Genomic DNA, 25078 nt, shown 5'->3' with positions numbered 1-25078 from the left:
GGTAACTCAGCGTCTTTCATTCTGGGCGGCATTTCCAACGTATGATAAAATGCGAATAGTGGCATTTAACGGTCATCCGGATCAACGTCGATGTGAGTTTGAACGGAATCTCCCACGTAAACGCCGTGTATTTCCTGCACTATATCATCAAGGCCCAGAAAGTCAAACAGCTACAACAACAGCAACAATGATGATGGCTTCGGTTTCTACTATTGCAATGGATGCTCTTCCAGTTGAGAGAGGTTTTGGTATGGATAGTGGTACTACTACTAATACTAATAATACTACTAATATTAATAATACGAGTACTAATGCGAATAGTAATGGTAATACTAATAATAATAGTAGTAGTAATGATAACAATAGTACGGTTACACATGACTGTTGTTGTGGTACTCCATTGTGTGAGCCGTGGGGAGCCGCCTGTAGTTCTGCGGTTTCACGACTACACATGAGTCTTATTCCTATTCAGTATGAAGATGGTATGCAGGATTCTATTCTATGTGAACAGTTTTTTCTTTCTCAACCATCTATATTAACAACAACAAGAACAACTACTACTACTACTACAAGAAGAAGAAGAAGAAGAAAAACATCGGCTACGCAAACATATGAGTTTGGACTGGAGGTGATGGGACGTAGTAGTAGTAATAGTAATTATATTAATACTAGAGAGAATGACGTTGCTGTGGAGATATGCCATAGTGGTGAAAAGAATAAACACGATAGTCCTACACAAGAACAAGAAGAGGAAGAAGTGGTAAATGGAAATGATATTTCCAGTCAAAAAAGTAAAGAAGTGTTATTTGTACCTTCTCTCGCATTACAGACAAATAAAGTAGGACCTCCAGCTATACTTTGCAGTATTACGGCGCTTCGTAATTATGTAGATGCACTGCAGATAACTATACCTCTCACTAAAGAGGAACGTCAATACATTACATATGACTCACGTGTATCATTTCTCTCTATGAATGGTATGATTGCTATTTATCTACCTGGTGTTTGTGTTCACTATGTAGATGTCCATCATAAGGATACACCACCACGTTATTTATTTGGTGTACGTCTCTTTCACCCCGCATCCATATTAAGATCAAGGTTAACAATAATAAGGGAATCAATAGAAATAGAGGGAAATACTATAAATACACCACTGGTATCACTTCTTCCTATTCCATTAGGGCGTTGGTTATATATACCGGGTACTGTGATGCTCTTTGAAGCCTCCCTTTCCTCTCTTTCTGTATGGCGATTTATACATCGTTGGTTAGAAAGACGTCGATTGTGTCGTATACAATCTTCTTGGATTCCTTCTAGTGCAATTGATCTTAATAATGAAACACATACATCGAATAATACGCATACAATTTCCGTAGAGAAAGAAGTAACATCCGCAGCATTGTGTGATACATCCCCTGATCTACGTATTATATCTACAGAGAAGGAGAATGATGATTATTGTAGATCTATACATCCAAGTGTGTTGGCTGTGGTACTTGATCCTACACCACTTCATCACGCCTTACATGTCGCCCTTACACATTTACAACCATTGCCATTATGTGATAATAATAATGCTAATAACAGTGAAAGTAAGAAAGAAAAGAATGATCTTAATAGATTTGCATCTGTTTCATACACTGCCTCACAAGAGCATAGCGGGGATACACCACACGGTATACATACCACACCTGGTGCATCATTTTATTTTAAATGGGAGAATATATGGGCAGCGCGGGATAAACAACTGGAAAAGATGATTCGTCCATTTATGACATCAGAAGAAAAGGATATATGGGAGGATATTTCTATGGAGTTTTTCTCAACTGTAGTGATTAGTGAGGCGTATGCACGTACACGGGCCGCATGTTCTTGGCGACCTCCACAGAGATGTAAAGATACACATAAGACTAGTAATAGTAATAATAGTAATAATACCAATAATACTACTAGTAATAAGCGTACGTCTAATACTACTACTAGTTGTGTGGATGATGTTATGTCGTGTAATCCGTATTATGTTTGTTTGCCAATGTGGGATGTGGATGGAATGGCAGTAGAGGATGCACATTATCGCAATGAAGTGAGAAACTTCTATCGATCTTGGCGCCAACAACAACAGCAATTAAAAGAACAACAACATCAATTAAGAGAAAAATCTAAACGGGAGGAAGAAGAAGAAAATGGTGATGAAGGTGAAGAGGGAGGAATCGGGCAACGAGCGGCATCTGGGACTTCATATAATATGCAAAACATATCTTCTTGTCGAGATCGTAATAGTCCATTTCCACAAACACGCTCCAAGTCTCCAGTGATAGATAATAATACATCTATGCGAACAGCAGCACGAACACTATTAACATCATCAACAACAACAGCAGCAGTAACAGGAGATTTTAACTTGCCAAACTTTGATTCATACTGTATGCTTACACGTAATTCGGAATTGCAAAGAAGTAATACGAAGATAGTACTAGAGGATCGAGCAACTTCTGTATCTTTACGATCATTAGAACAGCAACGATCTACACATATACGACGACAAAATGAGAGTGAACGCAAATCTACCATTCTCTCTGCTCTTCTTGTACATACAGTAACTTTACGAGATGTGGGATTATCGAAACAACAGTGTCATAATACCGTACCAGAGTGGTGGATTTGCCGTGGGGTGTGTCCTTGTCCACTTCCACCACAATTCTTACCACCACCACACACACAATTGTTATTTACATCTCGTTATGCAATAGATGCAGCAACAGCATCATCTACAGGTAATAGAAAGAGTATGTCATTATTTAGTCGATTACGGGCTATGTTTTCAAATACTACTACTAGTAGTAGTAGTATTAGTAATAGTAATGCTAATACGAGTGCCAATTCCATTACTTATAGTAAGAGTAAATGTAACAGTAAAGGTGGTAATAATAATAATAATAATAATAATAATAATAATATGAATAATATGAATAGTAAGGGTACTGCAAGTTCATTGTTTTTCTCATCATCTTCCTCCTCTAATGTATCATCAGTGACACCTGTTTCACGTATGACACTTCCAATACTACAAATGGCTTCAAATTCGAGTGAGGATTGGGTTACAAACAATATAATAGATATTCAAAAAAATCATGCGATGAACAGTCATAATGCCGGAAGTAAAAATATATTCGTTAACAGTTCCACAGTAAATAGTAATACTACTAATGCTACTACTAATACGACGGCTTTTGTTTCTGGAGATGTGAATAATACCTTTGAAGAGAAGAATCGTATATTCGCATCAAGGGATACATCATTTACAGTAACAGGAACAAAATCAATGGGTGTTTCACCAGCAGAAGAAACCACACATGTGTTTTATAATGGTTTATCTTGTGGAACTTCCTTTGCAGAGGCGGTTTTACAAAAACTACAATCCTCAGCGTGTCCATCTTCTCCCATGTCTCTATGTTTACCCTCAACATTACTTCAATCACAAGATGTAAAACAATCACGTAAGATGTGTAGTTCCCCTTATTCCGATTCGTGGATAAAATCACATGCTTTAACTCCATCCTCTACGTATTCCTTTGCCTCATGGGCTGTGGCGTATGCTATGTCGACTACAAGCATTACAGCACGATTAGCACCATTAGCACTTTTATATGATGCCGCTATCGCATCGGTAATACATTTACTTGTAGATATTATTAATTCTTCTACTTGTACTTCTTATTCTTCTTTTACAGGGACATCTCAGTGTCATCAGCAAAAAGAAGAAGAAACCTCTGAGTTTCAACCGTGTTTATCAGAGATGATGGAAGACGAACGAACGAAAAAAGAAGAAGTAAAATCAAAATCCATGAGAAAAACAGCAGCAGGGAATAAATTAAATGATTCACCATCCCCGGCAAGGTGGAGTTTACTACAAAAACTCTCCTTAGCATTAGAGCATCTTGGTATACCCCCATCCTCTAAACTCTTACAGAGTGTGGCATGTGAGGGCGTACGGTGTCTACCCACACGTGTTCTCGCCGCTGGAATGCAATGCGGTGCCCTTAACGGGGCTGATCTCATTTTACTTCTCCAACAGCATCCAACACTTGCAATAAATATACAAACACACATTGAACCATTTACATCATTACAACAACAAGACACAGAAGAGAGATTGGGGATTTCGGCTGCTGAGGCACTGTATGATATGGTGAGACCAATGGGAGAGGAAAGGATGATGGAGAGGATGCATTGGGCAGCATCGACATGTGATATGGTATCTTGTACGAATGCCAATAATAATAATAATAATAATAATAATAATAATAATAATAATAATAATAATAATAATAATAATAATAATAATAATAATAATAATAATATGGCTTTCTCTGCTGGTTGTAGAGAGCATACACGGAGTGGCTACACGGATGCGAGTTCTCCTATTCTCTCACTTGATGCGACATATCATCCTGCATCTCAGGAGCGTATGTTATTATGTGAACTCGTCATGAACGCCTCCTCTTTCTCGCGAAACGGAATCCAAAACGCTATTATCGACAATACGAATACTAACAGTACGAATAGTACCAATAGTAATAATAATAACCTGACTGGAGTATCTTCTACCAATACGAATTCTTCTTCTTTTTCTTATAATAATAATAATAATAATAATAATAATAATAATAATAATAATAATAATAATAATAATAATAATAATAATAATACTGCAGCTATTCTTGCTTCTCACTCATTACTACGGGAGACCAAGCGACAGATTTTGGCTGCATTGGATCCAGGTCCATTTCTACAAACTGGTAGTGAGTGGGTTATTCCACTTGATACGGAATTTGCATCCATCTTTCCACCTTTTCGAATGTGGTGGGAGAAGAAACAAAGGAATAAACAGTTTAGTTCCATAACAACAGTCTCTGGAATGCTTGGAGGTGGAACCTCTGAAGTCCATCAGCAAACAACCTCTACCTTATGTGAGCACTTATCTCCCTTGTTAACAGCGTTAATACCGGCACAACAACAACAACGGAATGCACCTATTCCTTCCTTTTCTTCTTCTTCGACGGAAGTTAAAAAGAAGGAAGAAGAAGAAGTGGAGGTACTAGAGAAAGATGTAGAGACATTCTCTGAATTATCTGGAGTTGCGATACCCAAAGAGTATGCCCCTGGTCATAACGTTAGATGTACAAAAGAAGAAAAAGGATCAACAACAGTAGCCAAGATAATACCGTTTGTGCCGCTTTTGCTTTCGGCAACATCATTAGGGCATACTGTTGCTAAGAAAAGAGCAAAAACAGCTATGACAGTGGCATTAGATCCTTTTTTCATGAATGATTGATATTATATTACGTTTATAGTAAGGCCTATTTTTATTTCTTTATCTGGGTTTGCTTGTTTTATCCATTTTTTTATTTTTCGTTTTTTGTTTGTTTTGCAGAATTTTGCGAGTTTCCTGTGATTCGACAAGACTTGTTGTCTTTTTTTTTAAATAATTCGAATCTTACGTTTTTTTTTTTGCTGCTTTTTAAATGTACTAGTCTTTAGTAAATAGTAGTGATCTCAGTAGTAGTACCTGCTACAGTAAAGTAATGGTACACATGCTTGTTTTTTTTCCTTTATTATTATTATTATTCCCACGTGGTGTAAGAGTAAGTTTTTCTTTTTTTGAAGCCAAATTACAATTGAATGAAGAAAAAAGAAAAGTCGTGTAAAATACCTTGTATTTTTAATTATATCTTTGGTTTGCTTTCTGTATTTCATGATGATTGTCTTTCTCTGCCTGTATTTCTTTTTTCACTCTCTGGGTGTAATTATGAAATACGCACTTTGTTTTTTTTTCATGTGCAATTTTTTTTTTTTTACTCCAAAGCAATACATTTTTTTGTTTTCTTACAAGAGAAGAACTGATAATAATCCATCCCTAATACAGGAAGGTATATATTAGCAAATATATAAGGGCAACCTCTGATCAAGCGAGAGAAACAAAACAAAAAAGAAAAGAAGAGTAAATAATAATAATAAAAAGGACAACAAAAGCAAAAAAAAATAAGTGAAAAAAATAAATACCAATACTAATAAGAACATTCACTACGCAGCGAATACTATCAAGAATGCTTTTATTTGAAAACGCAGATCAGGTGGTACAGGTGGTACGCAATGGTGAGCGTTATCTGGCGGGTCCTGAGAAAAGTAATCAAATTGCCATTATCCCCCATGGTTCACTCCTTGTGGATCCTTCCACTGGTCTTATTGCGGCCGTTGGCACCAATGAGGAGGTAATGGCATACGTAAACTCACATAAGTGCAATGTTGCAGAGAAAGTGCCATGCGCTGGTAAAGTACTTCTGCCTGGTTTTGTGGATGCTCACACCCACCCTGTCTGGGACGGTGATCGCTCACACGAGTTTGCGCTAAAACTCAGCGGGGCGAGTTACATGGATGTGCAGAAAGCCGGAGGTGGAATTGGATTTACTACTACATGCACCCGACGTGCGAGTGAGTCGGAACTTCTCCGTCAATTGCAATCCCGCCTTCGCCGCATGTTGACATTTGGCACCACCACATTAGAAGGAAAGAGTGGTTATGGTCTGGATCGTGATTCGGAACTAAAGATGTTGCGTGTATTAAAGTCTGCGGGGGATGCGGGTCCACAGACGATTGCTGCAACATTCTGCGGAGCGCACGCCGTTCCAGCAGGAAGTACCGCCGAGGCCGCTATGCAAGATGTTGTAAATGTACAACTCCCTGCTGTATTGGCAGAGCGGGCGGCGGGGTTAAATGATGTGCGTAATATTGATGTTTTCTGTGAGACGGGTGTGTTTGATCGGGATCAGACACGCGTGATACTCACGGCGGGTAAAGGCGCCGGTCTGGCGTTGAACTTCCACGGAGATGAACTCACACCCGTTGGCGCAGGCGAACTCGCTGGAGAACTCGAAGCCACCGCTGTCTCACATTTGGAGTTCATCAGTGAAGCTGGTATTGCGGCAATGCGGAAGAAACCAAGCTTTGCCGTTCTTCTTCCCATGACGGCGTATGTACTCCGTATTGAACCCCCACCAGCAAGACGTATTATTGACGGCAATGTTCCCGTTGCCCTCGGCAGTGATTTCTGCCCAAATGCCCATTCTCTCTCCATGCCGCAGACAATGAATGTGGCTTGTATTCTCATGCGCATGACGATGGAAGAGGCCCTCGTGGCATCCACAATTAACGCCGCCGGAAGTCTGCAGCTCAGTGACTGCTGTGGTAGTCTTGAAGTGGGAAAGTGGGCCGATGTGGTGCTGCTCAACGCCCCACGATGGGAACATGTGGTGTATCAAATGGTGGATCCACCCATTGAGGCGGTGTACAAGAAGGGAAAACGGGTACATTACAACAGCAGCTTCAGTGATAATGCATAGGTGTTGACAAACATCACACACACACACAAAGAGGGAGAGAGAGAAGGGGAAAGGAAAAATGTAGGGACACTGTTTATGACTATCTTGTATTTTTTTTAATTTGTTTTTTTGCTGCTTTTTTTTTTTTCTCTCGGACTCCATATCTCTTTGTCCCAATTCCATACACACACACAGACACGCCATATATTTGTATGTTCATGTGTTTACGTCTATGTAAGAGTAAGAGAGGGAAAGAGATAGGGTTGCAGGGAAGAGAAAAAGGCGGTACAAAACAAGTAGTAAAGGGGTTTTGACTGTTTATTTTTGTTTTTATATTGAATAATTTTATATTTATTTTTTATTTCTTCTTGATGTCTGTCAGTGCATATGTTTCCGCTACAAATAAAACCAGAGAAAAGGACTGTACGATTGTGATCGAAGTAAATGATGATAGGCGGTGAGGGACCAAAGATGGTAAAAAGGAAGAAACGGAACTCAACGAAGAAAAAAGGAAAAAAAAAAGGAATAGAAAAAAAAATGCTTGAAATAAAAAACAAACAACAACAAATAAACACATGAAAAGCTGCTCCACACAATCGGTAGAAGCAGAAACAACGGTAAAAAAAGTAGAAACAAAATGAAAAGAATAAAAGTACTTATACCTATATGCACTTATCTGTCAGCATACGTATATATCTATCGTAGAAATAAAAGGGAAGAAATACGCATATGCTTTAATGCTTATATATATATATATATATATACTCAAAGATTCAAACATATCCAGAAATCGTACTTGGGCATTTGGCAATATGTATATTTCTCTTTTTTTATTTGTTTTAATATTTCTCAAATAAAAAGACATCATCCCTTCTTTTATGTTTTACTATTTATTTTTCTGTTCCACTTGACAGAGGGGATACATGCTTTAACGGTGAAAAAAAAAGGGGCTAGTTTTTGAAGTCCTATCTATGCGTTTTTTTTTCTTCGAGGCTGATGTTACGTCATTTCGCAGTCACATCTCACTTTGTTAGCATTTTTTTTCCGTTATTTATTACTATTTTTGTCATTCAGTCTCTCACTTTGTTTTTTTTATTGACTTATTTGTCATATATACGTGCAGATGCATGCTGTTATTATTGTTATTTTGTTACCACACATGGTGGCCCTACTTGATTTTATCGTTCTCTTCTCTTTTTAGGTCCTCTCATTTCTACCGAACTGTGTGTAATATATATGCAGCTTGTCGAGGTGTCAAAGCCCCCAAAAAGACAAAAGTGGAGGTTATCACTCACTTCTAAAATTGTATTTCTGGTCTGTACACCCCAAAAACACACCGTATACGAGCACCAAATAGCACATTACAGCTCCAACAGAATATCTTTCTCACTGATTTTCATTATCTAAGCCACCCTCTACATATTCATAGGTACGGAAGGGATGCGTACCAGTGGTTGCTCAATATTTCACCACTTTGGCCCATCATTGAGACCCCATGGGCCGTTTATCAAAAGCCTTACATCTTCATTTAGACACTTTCGTTCATGTAGTAATAATGGCGTCCTGATTATGGCTTCCATTTCGGCCGCTACAGCATCACAGGGAGGCCACAGCGAAGATAGCACCCATATGGCACTCTTAGAAGCCCATCGGTACCTCTTTGAAAATCGAAAGAAGTTCCCCGGTGTTGACCACCCACAGAAGAAACAGCGGCCGCAGCAGCCGGAGCCTCACAGCGATGATGCTGCGGTGGCCGCACGGAATTCCACTTTGTTCTCCAACACCACTAGCGACGGGCCTGAGTCGGGTGCTTCGCCGACGAGTGAGGCTCTGCCTAGTGCGGCGGAGCTCGATCGCGTGCTGCCATCCCTACAGCAACTCCGGGATGAGATTCCGTCCACAGCGGGGGTGCAGCGAGCAATGCAGAGTGATGGGGACAATTCTTCCATGTGGATAAGTGGTGCTGCCAAGAAGGATGATGAAGAAGAATAATGGGGCTCTTCTTTCTCTTGGGGTTTGTGATATTGTTGATGGTGGCGTTGGTCGCACCGTGATGGGTTTGCCTGCGTCTCGCTGATCCTTTTTCTTTTTTTTGACTTATTTGTTTGCTTCTTTGGATTTATTGTGCTCTGTGTTCCTGAAATGACTGCGGAATACGGGGGCTTAAGGTCCTGGCACTCTGGTGACTGCGGTTGTTCGATTTTCTTTGCCTTTTTTTTTGCTCGTTCTCGGTTTGGTGAGTGCGCACCTGTGGCACCTTCACCCTTCCGACTCCATGTACATGCGTTCTTTGGACTGTTGTCGCACGCGTGTGTAGTCTGTGTATGTGCCTGTGTGCCTCTCTCTATGCCTTATTTTCACCGTATTCGCCTTGCCTTCTCTCTGTTGCATACAATTTTCTTCGACATTCACATTCACATTCACACACCAAGGTATTCGCTAGAAATAACAATACATTCGTGTATTTTAATTATCATTGCTCTTCTTTATTATTAAGCTTTAATTCATTTCCCAGAAAACTTTTTTTTTGTTGAATAGAGAAAATGCCAGGGAACCTGTCCTGTGAGCGTATTCTCGTCTGCTGTGACTCCTTCAAGGGAACTCTCAGCGCGTGTGATGCGGGTCGTGTGATTGAAGGGGCCTTCCGACGCGCGGAGGGCAAAACCACAACCCCGTGGAAGTGATGCACTGTCCCATGTCTGATGGCGGTGATGGGCTGCTGGACAGCATGCTGTTTCCATCGCACTCGGGGGAGTCGGCGCCGTACCACTTCAATCGTGTGGACGTACCGATTGTTTCGGGGGAGTCAGGAGAGGGAGTGTCGGCGGTGCCGGTTGTTCTTGGCCCACTCGGTGAGCCTCTGAACACGCCGAAGAGCAAGAGTGCCAACCGGCCCTACTTTGCCGCAGATGTGGAAAAGCGTGTGGTGGTGATTGAAATGGCACTTGCTTCTGGACTGCCTATGCTCAAGGATGCGGAGCGGAACCCCCTGCGCGCCACGAGCTACGGTGTTGGCCAGTTGATTAAGTACGCCATTGAGTATGTGGCGAATGAAAACCGCCGCAAGTACGGTGCAGCTGCTGACGGGGGTGTGACTGTATTCCTTGGTATTGGTGGAAGCGCCACGAATGATGGTGGCATTGGCGCACTGCAGGCACTTGGTATGGAGCTGTTTGTGAAGCCTGAGAACTGCTGCGCCAAGAGCGGGAAGAGCTGTGGCAATGGGGAGCTGCTCACAAAGCCATTCACTGGCGGAGATCTGCCGCGCCTCACAGGAGCACGACTGTCGCCAGCGTGCCGCCAAATGTTCTTCCGCAGCCCGAGCGAGGGCCCCACGGCGGCGCCGTACTGCAAGGAGGTTCGTCTGATCTGTGATGTGGCGAGTCCACTGGTTGGCCCAGATGGAGCAACTGCCGTGTTTGGCCCGCAGAAGTGCAACCCGGCATGGGACAAGGCCTACCGCGCGCGTGTGCTCGCGCAGCTCGAGAACGGGATGCAGAACGCCGCCGCGTGTATTGTGCGGAGTGGACTGCACGACTGCCTGACGCGTGCGAATGGCGTGCGGTCGGCGTGTGTGAGCCCACAGGAGCGGGAGAAGACTCTTGCGGCTCTGTGCCACACCGCCGGCGGTGGCGGGGCGGGTGGAATGAGTGGTTTCTTCCGTTATGTACTGCAGGCGCAGTGGATGGCCGGTACGGATGTTGTCGCGGAGCTGCTTGGACTGCCGGAGAAACTCCGCCGCTGCGACTGCATGATCACGGGTGAGGGCTCCTTCGACACACAGACCATTCGCTTCAACAAGACACTCGGCCGGTTGCTGCAGCTCGCCGTTATGGAGAATATGCGCCGCCGTCGTGAGGCTGCTGCCGTGGGTGTCAGCGGGGCGAAAGTGAAGATGGTGAAGGATGTGGTGGTTGTGTGCGGCCGAATGTCGTACTCGAGCGGTGAGGAGGTGCGGCAGTTGCTGCTCACACACATGCAGACAACGGGCGGTCCCTCTGAGAGGGGTGTGTGCGCTGACGCCATTCCCCGTGTGCATCTGCTCTCCCTCACACCACGACACTTCTCTGTGAAGGAGGCTCTGGGAAATGCGGGGGCGTGTGTGGGTAAGTTGATGCTGCAGTACCTTGTGGACCCAGAGGAGTATGAAAGGAAGGAGAAGGCTGGTGCTGGTTCGGCAGTGGAGAGAAAGATGCGCGCCAAGATGTAGGGGAGGAATAGGAGGGATGACGACGTGGGGGTGGTGGGATCGTCTATTTAATCATGTAATCGTAGCTTTACCACAAAATCGTTTTCTTTAATGCATAAAAAATAATTCAAAATGGAACAGAATAATTTTGATAGAGTAGGTGTTTGGGCTGTTTATTTATTATTGTTATTTTTATTATTGTAAGCGTTCATTCTCACTGGACCACTACTCCCTGTTGCTACCTTTACTGCTGGTGTTCCCTGGGATTGTCACCAAAATGCGGTTTTGGTAGTAACAGTTGGAGGGTTCAAGGGTGACACAAAAGACATGTTTCTATTTTTCTTCCGTTATTCGTCGTTTGTCTTGGCGTCAGTGGTGTTTTGCATCTGCTTCTTTCAATAGGCATGTTTCCTTTTCCCTGGGGCTTCAGGGAGGGGCGTCTCATGGCGTACATCTGTATGTTTTTTCTTCTTCTCCCTTCTTTCTTTCCTTGGTTCTTTGTTTTTTGTGGGCCTCATCTCCATCTACTTGGTAGACACGAAGGGACTGAGAGGAAGCAGAAGGAGAGGAATAGGGAGGGGCATCCCGTGTGAGTGCGTGTGCTTCTCTCTTGTGGAATCTCTGCCTTCCTTCACTGCTGTGGTCTTTCTTTCTGCAATGCTTCGATGGTTTGTGCTTCTGCTGCACAAGGGTGAGACTTCTTTCCCAACACGGGTATTCTCGCCAGCCACAGCACGAAGAACCCCATTTTTGTCGTTCGTGCGTCGGGCGCGGCTGGATTCACCAGAATCGACAAGACAAACATCAGGAGGGCCAACAGAAACCCAGCCGTTATCATCTGTTGGTAAGTTATCATCCGAGAACAGTGAACTTCAAGGTGGGTGTGATGGGGTCTCCACTTCGACGTATAGGAGACGCACATCTACACCCTATTCTCTTGAGAAATACCGTTTGCCCCGATCACATCGTTTGGAGTCACGCACTGATGATGCTCTGATGGATCCTGGTTTTGGCGACGTTGTATCGCAGGACTTGTGGGAGCGTGAAGTTGTGTTGACGCCATCGACGTTGCTCCAGCGACTGGAAAGTATTTTCCCACCTGCAACAGAAGAAGCGAGAAAAAAAGAAACAGGACATCGTGGGAAACGTACTGCTTCTACTGCCTCTGTTACAGGAGACATACTGGGCACCAATCTAACTTTCTGTGAATCGGCTGCTCTGGCGGATAGACTCCGTCCATGCTGTTATCCAGTTCCCTGGAAGTGTGTTGTGCTCTCCCGCGTAGACGCACCTGCATCCTCGGCGGAGAGAGAGAAGAAGACTACCAGTGATTGTAGTTGTAGTGAGAGTGACCCGAGGCTTCTCACTAGCCCAGCCGTGTATGATGTGTTTGTTCCCATCTCGTTTCTTTTTCGACCCAAAGGCGAAACGAATAACGGCAGGAGGGGAAGCAAGAATATCATCTTCGTATGGTGCTGCGCCTTCGATTCAACGACGGGCCCAGTGTGTGAGTCGTAAATACCATCCCGATGCAATTGTGAAATTTTCCAGTAAACTGCAGAGAGTTGCTGTGCTGCATCACATCCCTGGACTCCCGGATCCAACCGCCGCATCAATGACTCTGCAGGATTACAGTCAATTTCTGCGGTATGGCACACCCCACAAGAAATCACAACAAGCAGTGGTGAAAAGTATACCCGAATCCCCTAGAGTGATGCACTGCATGGGAAGAGAGGGAATGAACAATCGAGACATTGGGATTCATAGCGTTCGAGGACGTCTTTTTGAGGAGAAGGGGCAACAACAACAACAGCAGCAGCAGCAGCAGCAGGGAGAAGAAGAGAAGGATGAAATACATGTGATGAGTGCTGAGAAGAGCGAAAAGGCCCTAGACGGTGGAGTGGGTGTGTGGATTATTCACCCGCATCGTGAGAGTATCTTCTTTGCACTGCGCTACACTACGGCATCAGACCACTACGAGTGGCTCTGTCCCCCGCAGTACACTCTCTTTTGGGATGATTGTCTACAGGCATCCACAGCAGCGGTGAGCGCTAGATCAGCTGGTACTGACAGCTATATCAACATATCACCATCTTTATCGTGGGCGATAACACCCCTCCGAAAGGCGATGATGACCATGATGATAAAGTCACCGGTTGTTTCACGGGGAAACAGCAAAAGCGAACTGCAGAGGCATTCAACAATGATGAAGACGGTACTTCCCACCATTTTGTATTATTGTGCGGCGAATGTGCCCCTCACCACGGAGGAGAACTCAGCTGTTATGATGTCCCTGTTGGCTGATTCTCTCTCTGACACCAGAGCAACCAACCCAACGTCTGACAGTTCAAAAGGGGAAAAACTGACGAATCATGACGACAAGAAGAGAAGGAAAAGTAAGAAGGGAAATAGTTCCCAGAAGAAGCATAACACAGAGAACCGGGTTAGACAGTTAGCGATGGCCTGGGCACCGTTGCCCCGTACATCGCGATTGCTGCGTGGGAGACAGCTGATGACAAACGCAAACACGCTTGCAGAGGCACTGAAATACGGTCGTGTGCGTATTCTACGCTAGATACAGTTCTATTTATCTCTCTCCCTATATTTGTATGTGTGTGTATAATCTTCACAGGTATATTTTTATTTTGTTTTTTGGGGGCCTACGCAATTTTGGAATTTCTTAAATAAAAAGACATCATCCCTTCTTTTATGTTTTACTATTTATTTTTCTGTTCCACTTGACAGAGGGGATACATGCTTTAACGGTGAAAAAAAAGGGGCTAGTTTTTGAAGTCCTATCTATGCGTTTTTTTTTCTTCGAGGCTGATGTTACGTCATTTCGCAGTCACATCTCACTTTGTTAGCATTTTTTTTCCGTTATTTATTACTATTTTTGTCATTCAGTCTCTCACTTTATTTTTTTTATTGACTTATTCGTCATATATACGTGCAGATGCATGCTGTTATTATTGTTATTTTGTTACCACACATGGTGGCCCTACTTGATTTTATCGTTCTCTTCTCTTTTTAGGTCCTCTCATTTCTACCGAACTGTGTGTAATATATATGCAGCTTGTCGAGGTGTCAAAGCCCCCAAAAAGACAAAAGTGGAGGTTATCACTCACTTCTAAAATTGTATTTCTGGTCTGTACACCCCAAAAAACACCGTATACGAGCACCAAATAGCACATTACAGCTCCAACAGAATATCTTTCTCACTGATTTTCATTATCTAAGCCACCCTCTACATATTCATAGGTACGGAAGGGATGCGTACCAGTGGTTGCTCAATATTTCACCACTTTGGCCCATCATTGAGACCCCATGGGCCGTTTATCAAAAGCCTTACATCTTCATTTAGACACTTTCGTTCATGTAGTAATAATGGCGTCCTGATTATGGCTTCCATTTCGGCCGCTACAGCATCACAGGGAGGCCACAGCGAAGATAGCACCCATATGGCACTCTTAGAAGCCCATCGGTACCTCTTTGAAAATCGAAAGAAGTTCCCCGGTGTTGACCACCCACAGAAGAAACAGCGGCCGCAGCAGCCGGAGCCTCACAGCGATGATGCTGCGGTGGCCGCACGGAATTCCACTTTGTTCTCCAACACCACTAGCGACGGGCCTGAGTCGGGTGCTTCGCCGACGAGTGAGGCTCTGCCTAGTGCGGCGGAGCTCGATCGCGTGCTGCCATCCCTACAGCAACTCCGGGATGAGATTCCGTCCACAGCGGGGGTGCAGCGAGCAATGCAGAGTGATGGGGACAATTCTTCCATGTGGATAAGTGGTGCTGCCAAGAAGGATGATGATGAAGAAGAATAATGGGGCTCTTCTTTCTCTTGGGGTTTGTGATATTGTTGATGGTGGCGTTGGTCGCACCGTGATGGGTTTGCCTGCGTCTCGCTGATCCTTTTTCTTTTTTTTGACTTATTTGTTTGCTTCTTTGGATTCATTGTGCTCTGTGTTCCTGAAATGACTGCGGAATACGGGGGCTTAAGGTCCTGGCACTCTGGTGACTGCGGTTGTTCGATTTTCTTTGCCTTTTTTTTTGCTCGTTCTCGGTTTGGTGAGTGCGCACCTGTGGCACCTTCACCCTTCCGACTCCATGTACATGCGTTCTTTGGACTGTTGTCGCACGCGTGTGTAGTCTGTGTATGTGCCTGTGTGCCTCTCTCTATGCCTTATTTTCACCGTATTCGCCTTGCCTTCTCTCTGTTGCATACAATTTTCTTCGACATTCACATTCACATTCACACACCAAGGTATTCGCTAGAAATAACAATACATTCGTGTATTTTAATTATCATTGCTCTTCTTTATTATTAAGCTTTAATTCATTTCCCAGAAAACTTTTTTTTGTTGAATAGAGAAAATGCCAGGGAACCTGTCCTGTGAGCGTATTCTCGTCTGCTGTGACTCCTTCAAGGGAACTCTCAGCGCGTGTGATGCGGGTCGTGTGATTGAAGGGGCCTTCCGACGCGCGGAGGGCAAAACCACAACCCCCGTGGAAGTGATGCACTGTCCCATGTCTGATGGCGGTGATGGGCTGCTGGACAGCATGCTGTTTCCATCGCACTCGGGGGAGTCGGCGCCGTACCACTTCAATCGTGTGGACGTACCGATTGTTTCGGGGGAGTCAGGAGAGGGAGTGTCGGCGGTGCCGGTTGTTCTTGGCCCACTCGGTGAGCCTCTGAACACGCCGAAGAGCAAGAGTGCCAACCGGCCCTACTTTGCCGCAGATGTGGAAAAGCGTGTGGTGGTGATTGAAATGGCACTTGCTTCTGGACTGCCTATGCTCAAGGATGCGGAGCGGAACCCCCTGCGCGCCACGAGCTACGGTGTTGGCCAGTTGATTAAGTACGCCATTGAGTATGTGGCGAATGAAAACCGCCGCAAGTACGGTGCAGCTGCTGACGGGGGTGTGACTGTATTCCTTGGTATTGGTGGAAGCGCCACGAATGATGGTGGCATTGGCGCACTGCAGGCACTTGGTATGGAGCTGTTTGTGAAGCCTGAGAACTGCTGCGCCAAGAGCGGGAAGAGCTGTGGCAATGGGGAGCTGCTCACAAAGCCATTCACTGGCGGAGATCTGCCGCGCCTCACAGGAGCACGACTGTCGCCAGCGTGCCGCCAAATGTTCTTCCGCAGCCCGAGCGAGGGCCCCACGGCGGCGCCGTACTGCAAGGAGGTTCGTCTGATCTGTGATGTGGCGAGTCCACTGGTTGGCCCAGATGGAGCAACTGCCGTGTTTGGCCCGCAGAAGTGCAACCCGGCATGGGACAAGGCCTACCGCGCGCGTGTGCTCGCGCAGCTCGAGAACGGGATGCAGAACGCCGCCGCGTGTATTGTGCGGAGTGGACTGCACGACTGCCTGACGCGTGCGAATGGCGTGCGGTCGGCGTGTGTGAGCCCACAGGAGCGGGAGAAGACTCTTGCGGCTCTGTGCCACACCGCCGGCGGTGGCGGGGCGGGTGGAATGAGTGGTTTCTTCCGTTATGTACTGCAGGCGCAGTGGATGGCCGGTACGGATGTTGTCGCGGAGCTGCTTGGACTGCCGGAGAAACTCCGCCGCTGCGACTGCATGATCACGGGTGAGGGCTCCTTCGACACACAGACCATTCGCTTCAACAAGACACTCGGCCGGTTGCTGCAGCTCGCCGTTATGGAGAATATGCGCCGCCGTCGTGAGGCTGCTGCCGTGGGTGTCAGCGGGGCGAAAGTGAAGATGGTGAAGGATGTGGTGGTTGTGTGCGGCCGAATGTCGTACTCGAGCGGTGAGGAGGTGCGGCAGTTGCTGCTCACACACATGCAGACAACGGGCGGTCCCTCTGAGAGGGGTGTGTGCGCTGACGCCATTCCCCGTGTGCATCTGCTCTCCCTCACACCACGACACTTCTCTGTGAAGGAGGCTCTGGGAAATGCGGGGGCGTGTGTGGGTAAGTTGATGCTGCAGTACCTTGTGGACCCAGAGGAGTATGAAAGGAAGGAGAAGGCTGGTGCTGGTTCGGCAGTGGAGAGAAAGATGCGCGCCAAGATGTAGGGGAGGAATAGGAGGGATGACGAAGTGGGGGTGGTGGGATCGTCTATTTAATCATGTAATCGTAGCTTTACCACAAAATCGTTTTCTTTAATGCATAAAAAATAATTCAAAATGGAACAGAATAATTTTGATAGAGTAGGTGTTTGGGCTGTTTATTTATTATTGTTATTTTTATTATTGTAAGCGTTCATTCTCACTGGACCACTACTCCCTGTTGCTACCTTTACTGCTGGTGTTCCCTGGGATTGTCACCAAAATGCGGTTTTGGTAGTAACAGTTGGAGGGTTCAAGGGTGACACAAAGACATGTTTCTATTTTTCTTCCGTTATTCGTCGTTTGTCTTGGCGTCAGTGGTGTTTTGCATCTGCTTCTTTCAATAGGCATGTTTCCTTTTCCCTGGGGCTTCAGGGAGGGGCGTCTCATGGCGTACATCTGTATGTTTTTTCTTCTTCTCCCTTCTTTCTTTCCTTGGTTCTTTGGTTTTTGTGGGCCTCATCTCCATCTACTTGGTAGACACGAAGGGACTGAGAGGAAGCAGAAGGAGAGGAATAGGGAGGGGCATCCCGTGTGAGTGCGTGTGCTTCTCTCTTGTGGAATCTCTGCCTTCCTTCACTGCTGTGGTCTTTCTTTCTGCAATGCTTCGATGGTTTGTGCTTCTGCTGCACAAGGGTGAGACTTCTTTCCCAACACGGGTATTCTCGCCAGCCACAGCACGAAGAACCCCATTTTTGTCGTTCGTGCGTCGGGCGCGGCTGGATTCACCAGAATCGACAAGACAAACATCAGGAGGGCCAACAGAAACCCAGCCGTTATCATCTGTTGGTAAGTTATCATCCGAGAACAGTGAACTTCAAGGTGGGTGTGATGGGGTCTCCACTTCGACGTATAGGAGACGCACATCTACACCCTATTCTCTTGAGAAATACCGTTTGCCCCGATCACATCGTTTGGAGTCACGCACTGATGATGCTGTGATGGATCCTGGTTTTGGCGACGTTGTATCGCAGGACTTGTGGGAGCGTGAAGTTGTGTTGACGCCATCGACGTTGCTCCAGCGACTGGAAAGTATTTTCCCACCTGCAACAGAAGAAGCGAGAAAAAAAGAAACAGGACATCGTGGGAAACGTACTGCTTCTACTGCCTCTGTTACAGGAGACATACTGGGCACCAATCTAACTTTCTGTGAATCGGCTGCTCTGGCGGATAGACTCCGTCCATGCTGTTATCCAGTTCCCTGGAAGTGTGTTGTGCTCTCCCGCGTAGACGCACCTGCATCCTCGGCGGAGAGAGAGAAGAAGACTACCAGTGATTGTAGTTGTAGTGAGAGTGACCCGAGGCTTCTCACTAGCCCAGCCGTGTATGATGTGTTTGTTCCCATCTCGTTTCTTTTCGACCCAAAGGCGAAACGAATAACGGCAGGAGGGGAAGCAAGAATATCATCTTCGTATGGTGCTGCGCCTTCGATTCAACGACGGGCCCAGTGTGTGAGTCGTAAATACCATCCCGATGCAATTGTGAAATTTTCCAGTAAACTGCAGAGAGTTGCTGTGCTGCATCACATCCCTGGACTCCCGGATCCAACCGCCGCATCAATGACTCTGCAGGATTACAGTCAATTTCTGCGGTATGGCACACCCCACAAGAAATCACAACAAGCAGTGGTGAAAAGTATACCCGAATCCCCTAGAGTGATGCACTGCATGGGAAGAGAGGGAATGAACAATCGAGACATTGGGATTCATAGCGTTCGAGGACGTCTTTTTGAGGAGAAGGGGCAACAACAACAACAGCAGCAGCAGCAGCAGCAGCAGCAGCAGGGAGAAGAAGAGAAGGATGAAATACATGTGATGAGTGCTGAGAAGAGCGAAAAGGCCCTAGACGGTGGAGTGGGTGTGTGGATTATTCACCCGCATCGTGAGAGTATCTTCTTTGCACTGCGCTACACTACGGCATCAGACCACTACGAGTGGCTCTGTCCCCCGCAGTACACTCTCTTTTGGGATGATTGTCTACAGGCATCCACAGCAGCGGTGAGCGCTAGATCAGCTGGTACTGACAGCTATATCAACATATCACCATCTTTATCGTGGGCGATAACACCCCTCCGAAAGGCGATGATGACCATGATGATAAAGTCACCGGTTGTTTCACGGGGAAACAGCAAAAGCGAACTGCAGAGGCATTCAACAATGATGAAGACGGTACTTCCCACCATTTTGTATTATTGTGCGGCGAATGTGCCCTCACCACGGAGGAGAACTCAGCTGTTATGATGTCCCTGTTGGCTGATTCTCTCTCTGACACCAGAGCAACCAACCCAACGTCTGACAGTTCAAAAGGGGAAAAACTGACGAATCATGACGACAAGAAGAGAAGGAAAAGTAAGAAGGGAAATAGTTCCCAGAAGAAGCATAACACAGAGAACCGGGTTAGACAGTTAGCGATGGCCTGGGCACCGTTGCCCCGTACATCGCGATTGCTGCGTGGGAGACAGCTGATGACAAACGCAAACACGCTTGCAGAGGCACTGAAATACGGTCGTGTGCGTATTCTACGCTAGATACAGTTCTATTTATCTCTCTCCCTATATTTGTATGTGTGTGTATAATCTTCACAGGTATATTTTTATTTTGTTTTTTGGGGGCCTACTTTATTTTGGGTTTTGGTTTCGTGTTTTAGTGAATTTCCATCATTTTTTTGTGGGTAGATAAATAGTGTTTTTGTATATTTGGAAACGAAGGAAAAAAAAAAAATAATGAGTTTTTTTTTTCAAATGTTTTTTTTTTGTGCCATTCTTCCTTCATTTTCTCCCCATTTTTTTTTGTTAACTCTATTATTTCTTCTTTCAATTTCTAGTAGTTGTCGTACGATGGTGAAAAGCTCCACACGTGTGCAGCGCAAGCTGGCAAAGAAGGCTGCGTTTACAAACGAACAAGAACAGGAAAGTATTGGTTCTAAACATGGCAGTGTTAATACAGGAATACAACGTGAGAAACAACAGGGCCAACGATTACTGGAGCGTAAAGCCAAGAAGGAGCAAACACATCATCATCGGGAACAACAACAAAAGAAAAAGTTAAGGCGAACAGACAATTCTTTTACGGATGCTATGCCTACTGCTCTAAGTAAGAGTGATAAGGCGAAAAGTAAGAAGAAAATGTCGAATCAGGTAAGTGATCAACAACGCCGTGTGGCTGAGAAACTTGTGGCGCGTGAACAGCAACAACGTACACGACTAACAGCAGCAGAGGCGCGAATGGAAACAGCAAAGGCGGAATTAGCGCTATTTGATGAAGTAACACAAATTCCATCATTTGTAGAAAATCCATTTCTAGCGATTGAGGGACACTTGAACGATACCATGTCGTTCTTGCAGCCACAGACACCAGATGTTGGACGTGTCAAGCGAGTCGAATAGAAAAAAATAGAAAAGGAGAATTATGTGAAGTTCGTATGACTATAAGTACGGTTTTGTGTTTTTACCTGTTCGTTTTATTATTACTATTATTATTGTTGTTATTGTTGCCGTCTTCTTCACGTTTCGTCACATAATCTTTGTATCTATTTATCTATTTATACTTATTGGATAATCCCGTTATTTTTGGCTGTATGAATGTTGCTTGTATAATGCAATGAAGCGAGTAAAAGCTTTTTCCTGTTTCTGGAGACTAAAGCACACCATCAATTCCCAGAAGAATACGTATATATATATATATTGTTCAAACAATATGGATGTTTTTTTTTCTTTCGTCATAGGTTTATTCTTTCCTTTTCGTATGTTTCTTTAATTAATATCTAATGTTATGCTACTTTTCTCTCTTTATATTTCTTTTTCTTTTTCTTCCTTTTTTATTCTTTTTGCTAATTCATGGCTCAAGTGTACAGTGCATGCGATCGCACACATAAACCGTTATCCATTAGAGAGAATGAGACAAATGCCCATGTCAACTCGTACACAACAACAAGAACAACAACGGGTTAGTACAGCACATTTCCCGCAAACGTCCTTAAAGGGGGTTGCGGGTGAAACAACTGTTGAAGAGGATAATACCGGTAAGAACAATACCAACAGTAATACTACTACTACTACTACTACTACTACTACTACTAAAAACAATACCAGTAACAATAGTAATAATAATAGTGAGTTCTGCACTTCACAAGAGGCGTTGGCAGCTGTTCGATGTGCTGTGCACGCTGCGGATTTATTGGCATCTATTTTGTCCACCAACACTTCTCCCTCTCTCCCAAGTGCTCCTGCTCCTACTAATGGTAGTAGTGCTGCTGGTCTTGAGAGTACCAATAGACCCAATAATAATAACACTAGTCATAATAATAATAATAATAATAATAATAATAATAATAATAATAATAATAATAATAATAATAATAATAATAATTACTACTGTGGTAGTAGCAGTAGTATTACCAATACGACCAACCGAAATGAGAATGATGATGATGATCATGGTGGAATGAATGCGGCGTATTTGCAAATCATTCTCGCCGCAGTTGTCTCCGTAGCGGAATCACAATGTATTGATTTGGAACGTGCCGTACGTCGCCGTATTCGAACTTTTGATTTTGAACACTCTTTGCAGAGAGATACACTTTCATCTACATATTCTTCTTCTTCCTCTACTTCGGTGTGTTCTATCGATGCGGCTAATGCCACCGCCCCTGCGGAGATACATAATAGTGGGATAGACCATAAACCACACGGAGAGAAGAATGTCAAACAAGAAGAAAAAGAAGGAGAAAAGAAAGAAAAAAAAGGAGGAAAAGAACAACAACGACAGCAACAAGAAGGGGAAGAAGAAGTAGAAGAACACGTTCAGCATCAAAGTAGTAGTTGTACCATCTTTTCTGGAATAGAATTTCCCGTGGAAGTAGAAACTATACATCCCGTAACCGCCTTTACAAATGTGGATATTGTAAATACGATGAAACTCTATAGTGATACACCAGTAGAGATGGGCATAGTGGGAACGAAACCCTCTTCCACCACCGATGATAATGCAAGTAGTAGTACTATCGTTGATGGCAGCAGTGGTCATCACGCACATAATAATAATAATAATAATAATAATAATAATAATAATAATAATAATAATAATAATAATAATAATAATAATAATAATATGGATTCATCTGTACGTGTGGATGACATGGAAAAGACAACAACGTTAAAAACGTTAGAGCCTGCTTTCCCAAGTGGCAAATCTCCCACCTTCTCGTGTGCCTCTTCCTCCTCCTCTGCGGCTGCTGGACGGCGTAAATTATACCGCCCAGCACTGCCGTTAACAATACCGACGGAAGATGAGAATATTGGCCTTTTTGTCCCTCCCGCCTCTGTGGCTGGAATGACACCGAAGATGGAAGGAGATGAAACGACATTAACTAGCATCGATACTACAAATACACAATATGAAGAAGAAAAAGAGGAAAAGGAAGAGGAAGTAAAAGAAGAAGAAATTGCGAGAGATGACATGGGATCATTGACTACATCAGGAGGAGCGATGAGGATGACTATGATGATGCAGAGAGAAGGTACAGATACAACTTCAGGTATGCCAAACAATACAATAACAGCAACAGGAATAGAAATAGAAACAACAAATATAGATAAGGGAAAGAAAATAGTAACAAGTGGGTCTGAAACATTCTCTTTGGGACGTGTATGTGATGTATTGGCCCCAAGTTTAACATCTGTTCCTACAGGATCTAATACAAATGTATTGGTATCGGATCAAACGGCTTCTTCAGGTGATGGTACATCGTTAAGTGCGGCGGCTGATCAACTCACAACAACAACAACATCAAGTGCAATAAATGCAAATACTACTGATACTACTGATACTACTGATGCTACAAATACAACAACAACTACTTCTACATCTGCAACAAATACAACAACAGCAGCGACAGCACTCTGTAACTCTCAATGGTCTGAGTCATCTCATCTACGAGAAAAGAAAGAGGCGACTGAAGAGGCTCTTCTTTGTCTATCATCTCAACAAGATGATGATTTGGTTGCTGTTGCTACTACTACTACTACTACTACTACTACTACTACTACTACTACTAATACTAATACTACTAATACTACAATTCCAAATGTTCCAACAGTAACAGAAGTGGAATTTATTCCTCCTCCTACAGTTCCTACACATCCAGCAATTAGTCATACCTTAACTTCCTATAATCCTGTTATTATGGATGTGAATGAAAACACAGAAGGCACTGTGGATTCCATTTCTCATAGACGTCGTATGGATGAGGGATCCACCACATCTTGGGCTCTTCTCTTTGGTGTTAGTAGTGTTGGCTCTGACGATGATGAAGTTGATAATGATGAGAATTTTAACGACTTAATGACACATGGCATGTCAGAGGAGGGAGAAACACCGTTGGCACCGCTGGTGGATAAGTGTTGTTTTGGTATTTCCTCCTCTTCACTCTCTATGCAGCAGTCCACGTGTGCATTCTCTCCACTGTCATACCCACAGCCTTTACTACCACATCCACAATCACAATATCTAAAAGAAGAAGAACAGCAAGAAGAAGAAGGACGAGATTTATCTAATCCGTCTACACGTTCTGCGGTCAATGTAAATATATCACCATTTCTACCACATGAGGAGTCTTCTTCACCCTCTCTACGTTTTGCGGAGGAGCAGACACAGCTGATGCGTACACCACAAATGCGATCGGAGTTAACAGCATCACTGAATGAAGAGAAAAAACAAAGTTTTAGCTCTGAACGTCAAACATCCACAATAACACCTGTAACGGGAACAGTAACAGCAAGAGTCCCAACTACTATAAGAGTAAGAGCAACAAGAGGGGTAACAGAATTCTCTACACCTCTACGGGATGAATTCGATAATGATAATACTAATACTAGACACAATGAAACAATGCTTACTGCAAGTAGTTGTAGTAGTAGCAGTAGTGGAAGTAATAATAATGTTATTCGTCATAGAGAGAAAAATAGAGAAAACACTGGTCGACCTGTTGGAATGTCTCCTTCTCGAGAAGGAACATCATCTAGTATGAGTGTTAGTAGTGGAGTTGCTTCTACACATATTACAGTAGTGCCGCCATATGGCTTGTTGCTTTTACAGCAAGTATTGAATGAGCGGCAGGAAGAGGAATATGAGGAAAATACGTGAATGATACTGTGTGTGTGTATACTGGTAATATTGGCTGTAGTCTCTTATTTCTGGTGTATTGATTGGAAATGGAAAAGAGAAGAATATATATATATATATATATATATATAATATGTGATATGTGATTGTTTATTTTTTTTAAAGGGTGGTAATATATTGTGTTTTTCTCTTTGCCCTTATTTATTTGCCTTGTTATGATTACGTTAGGAATAGTATCAAAGGCAAAAAAAAGCGAATCAAAAGAAAAGTCCAAACTATAGAAGAAAAAAAAGAGAAAGGAAAGAAAAGAA

At 44.0% G+C, this 25078-nt stretch overlaps 10 protein-coding genes across 10 annotated transcripts in view; all 10 read left to right on the top strand.

Moving 5' to 3' along the window:
• Positions 1 to 5338, top strand: part of LSM04_005417 (uncharacterized protein) — a gene marked incomplete at both ends in the record, with an annotated part of 7536 nt that extends 2198 nt beyond the window's left edge. Inside the window, one exon of the mRNA XM_067330505.1 lies at positions 1 to 5338. This exon is cut by the window's left edge and continues 2198 nt beyond it. Coding sequence (XP_067190323.1) covers positions 1 to 5338 — 5338 coding nt within the window.
• Positions 5339 to 6110: 772 nt separating this feature from the next.
• LSM04_000613 (Amidohydrolase 3) lies at positions 6111 to 7403 on the top strand (the record flags this gene model as incomplete). The annotated part of the gene is made up of 1 exon (XM_067330492.1): positions 6111 to 7403. One exon carries the CDS (start codon positions 6111 to 6113, stop codon positions 7401 to 7403), a length of 1293 nt encoding a protein of 430 aa, XP_067190274.1.
• A 1419-nt stretch (positions 7404 to 8822) lies between these two features.
• LSM04_005633 (uncharacterized protein) lies at positions 8823 to 9374 on the top strand (the record flags this gene model as incomplete). Its single annotated transcript, XM_067330481.1, has 1 exon — positions 8823 to 9374. One exon carries the CDS (start codon positions 8823 to 8825, stop codon positions 9372 to 9374), a length of 552 nt encoding a protein of 183 aa, XP_067190325.1.
• Positions 9375 to 9925: 551 nt separating this feature from the next.
• Positions 9926 to 11592, top strand: LSM04_009467 (Glycerate kinase; the record flags this gene model as incomplete). The annotated part of the gene is made up of 2 exons (XM_067330470.1): positions 9926 to 10062; positions 10110 to 11592. 2 exons carry the CDS (start codon positions 9926 to 9928, stop codon positions 11590 to 11592), a joined length of 1620 nt encoding a protein of 539 aa, XP_067190360.1.
• Positions 11593 to 12228: 636 nt separating this feature from the next.
• On the top strand, positions 12229 to 14146 carry LSM04_008036 (uncharacterized protein; the record flags this gene model as incomplete). The annotated part of the gene is made up of 2 exons (XM_067330458.1): positions 12229 to 12898; positions 12942 to 14146. The coding sequence occupies 2 exons, from the start codon at positions 12229 to 12231 to the stop codon at positions 14144 to 14146; spliced, it is 1875 nt and encodes a 624-aa protein (XP_067190345.1).
• A 694-nt stretch (positions 14147 to 14840) lies between these two features.
• On the top strand, positions 14841 to 15395 carry LSM04_000777 (uncharacterized protein; the record flags this gene model as incomplete). The annotated part of the gene is made up of 1 exon (XM_067330447.1): positions 14841 to 15395. One exon carries the CDS (start codon positions 14841 to 14843, stop codon positions 15393 to 15395), a length of 555 nt encoding a protein of 184 aa, XP_067190278.1.
• A 550-nt stretch (positions 15396 to 15945) lies between these two features.
• Positions 15946 to 17613, top strand: LSM04_006141 (Glycerate kinase; the record flags this gene model as incomplete). The annotated part of the gene is made up of 1 exon (XM_067330436.1): positions 15946 to 17613. One exon carries the CDS (start codon positions 15946 to 15948, stop codon positions 17611 to 17613), a length of 1668 nt encoding a protein of 555 aa, XP_067190327.1.
• A 635-nt stretch (positions 17614 to 18248) lies between these two features.
• Positions 18249 to 20173, top strand: LSM04_009697 (uncharacterized protein; the record flags this gene model as incomplete). The annotated part of the gene is made up of 2 exons (XM_067330425.1): positions 18249 to 19662; positions 19749 to 20173. 2 exons carry the CDS (start codon positions 18249 to 18251, stop codon positions 20171 to 20173), a joined length of 1839 nt encoding a protein of 612 aa, XP_067190363.1.
• A 309-nt stretch (positions 20174 to 20482) lies between these two features.
• Positions 20483 to 21031, top strand: LSM04_004945 (uncharacterized protein; the record flags this gene model as incomplete). Its single annotated transcript, XM_067330414.1, has 1 exon — positions 20483 to 21031. One exon carries the CDS (start codon positions 20483 to 20485, stop codon positions 21029 to 21031), a length of 549 nt encoding a protein of 182 aa, XP_067190319.1.
• A 517-nt stretch (positions 21032 to 21548) lies between these two features.
• LSM04_000483 (uncharacterized protein) lies at positions 21549 to 24788 on the top strand (the record flags this gene model as incomplete). Its single annotated transcript, XM_067330401.1, has 1 exon — positions 21549 to 24788. The coding sequence occupies one exon, from the start codon at positions 21549 to 21551 to the stop codon at positions 24786 to 24788; it is 3240 nt and encodes a 1079-aa protein (XP_067190271.1).
• Between the last annotated feature and the right edge of the window lie 290 nt (positions 24789 to 25078).

This window comes from Trypanosoma melophagium (assembly GCF_022059095.1).
Source record: "Trypanosoma melophagium isolate St. Kilda chromosome Unknown ctg28segment0, whole genome shotgun sequence".
Lineage (NCBI taxonomy): Eukaryota > Euglenozoa > Kinetoplastea > Trypanosomatida > Trypanosomatidae > Trypanosoma > Trypanosoma melophagium.
This window is presented reverse-complemented; position numbering and strand designations above follow the sequence as displayed.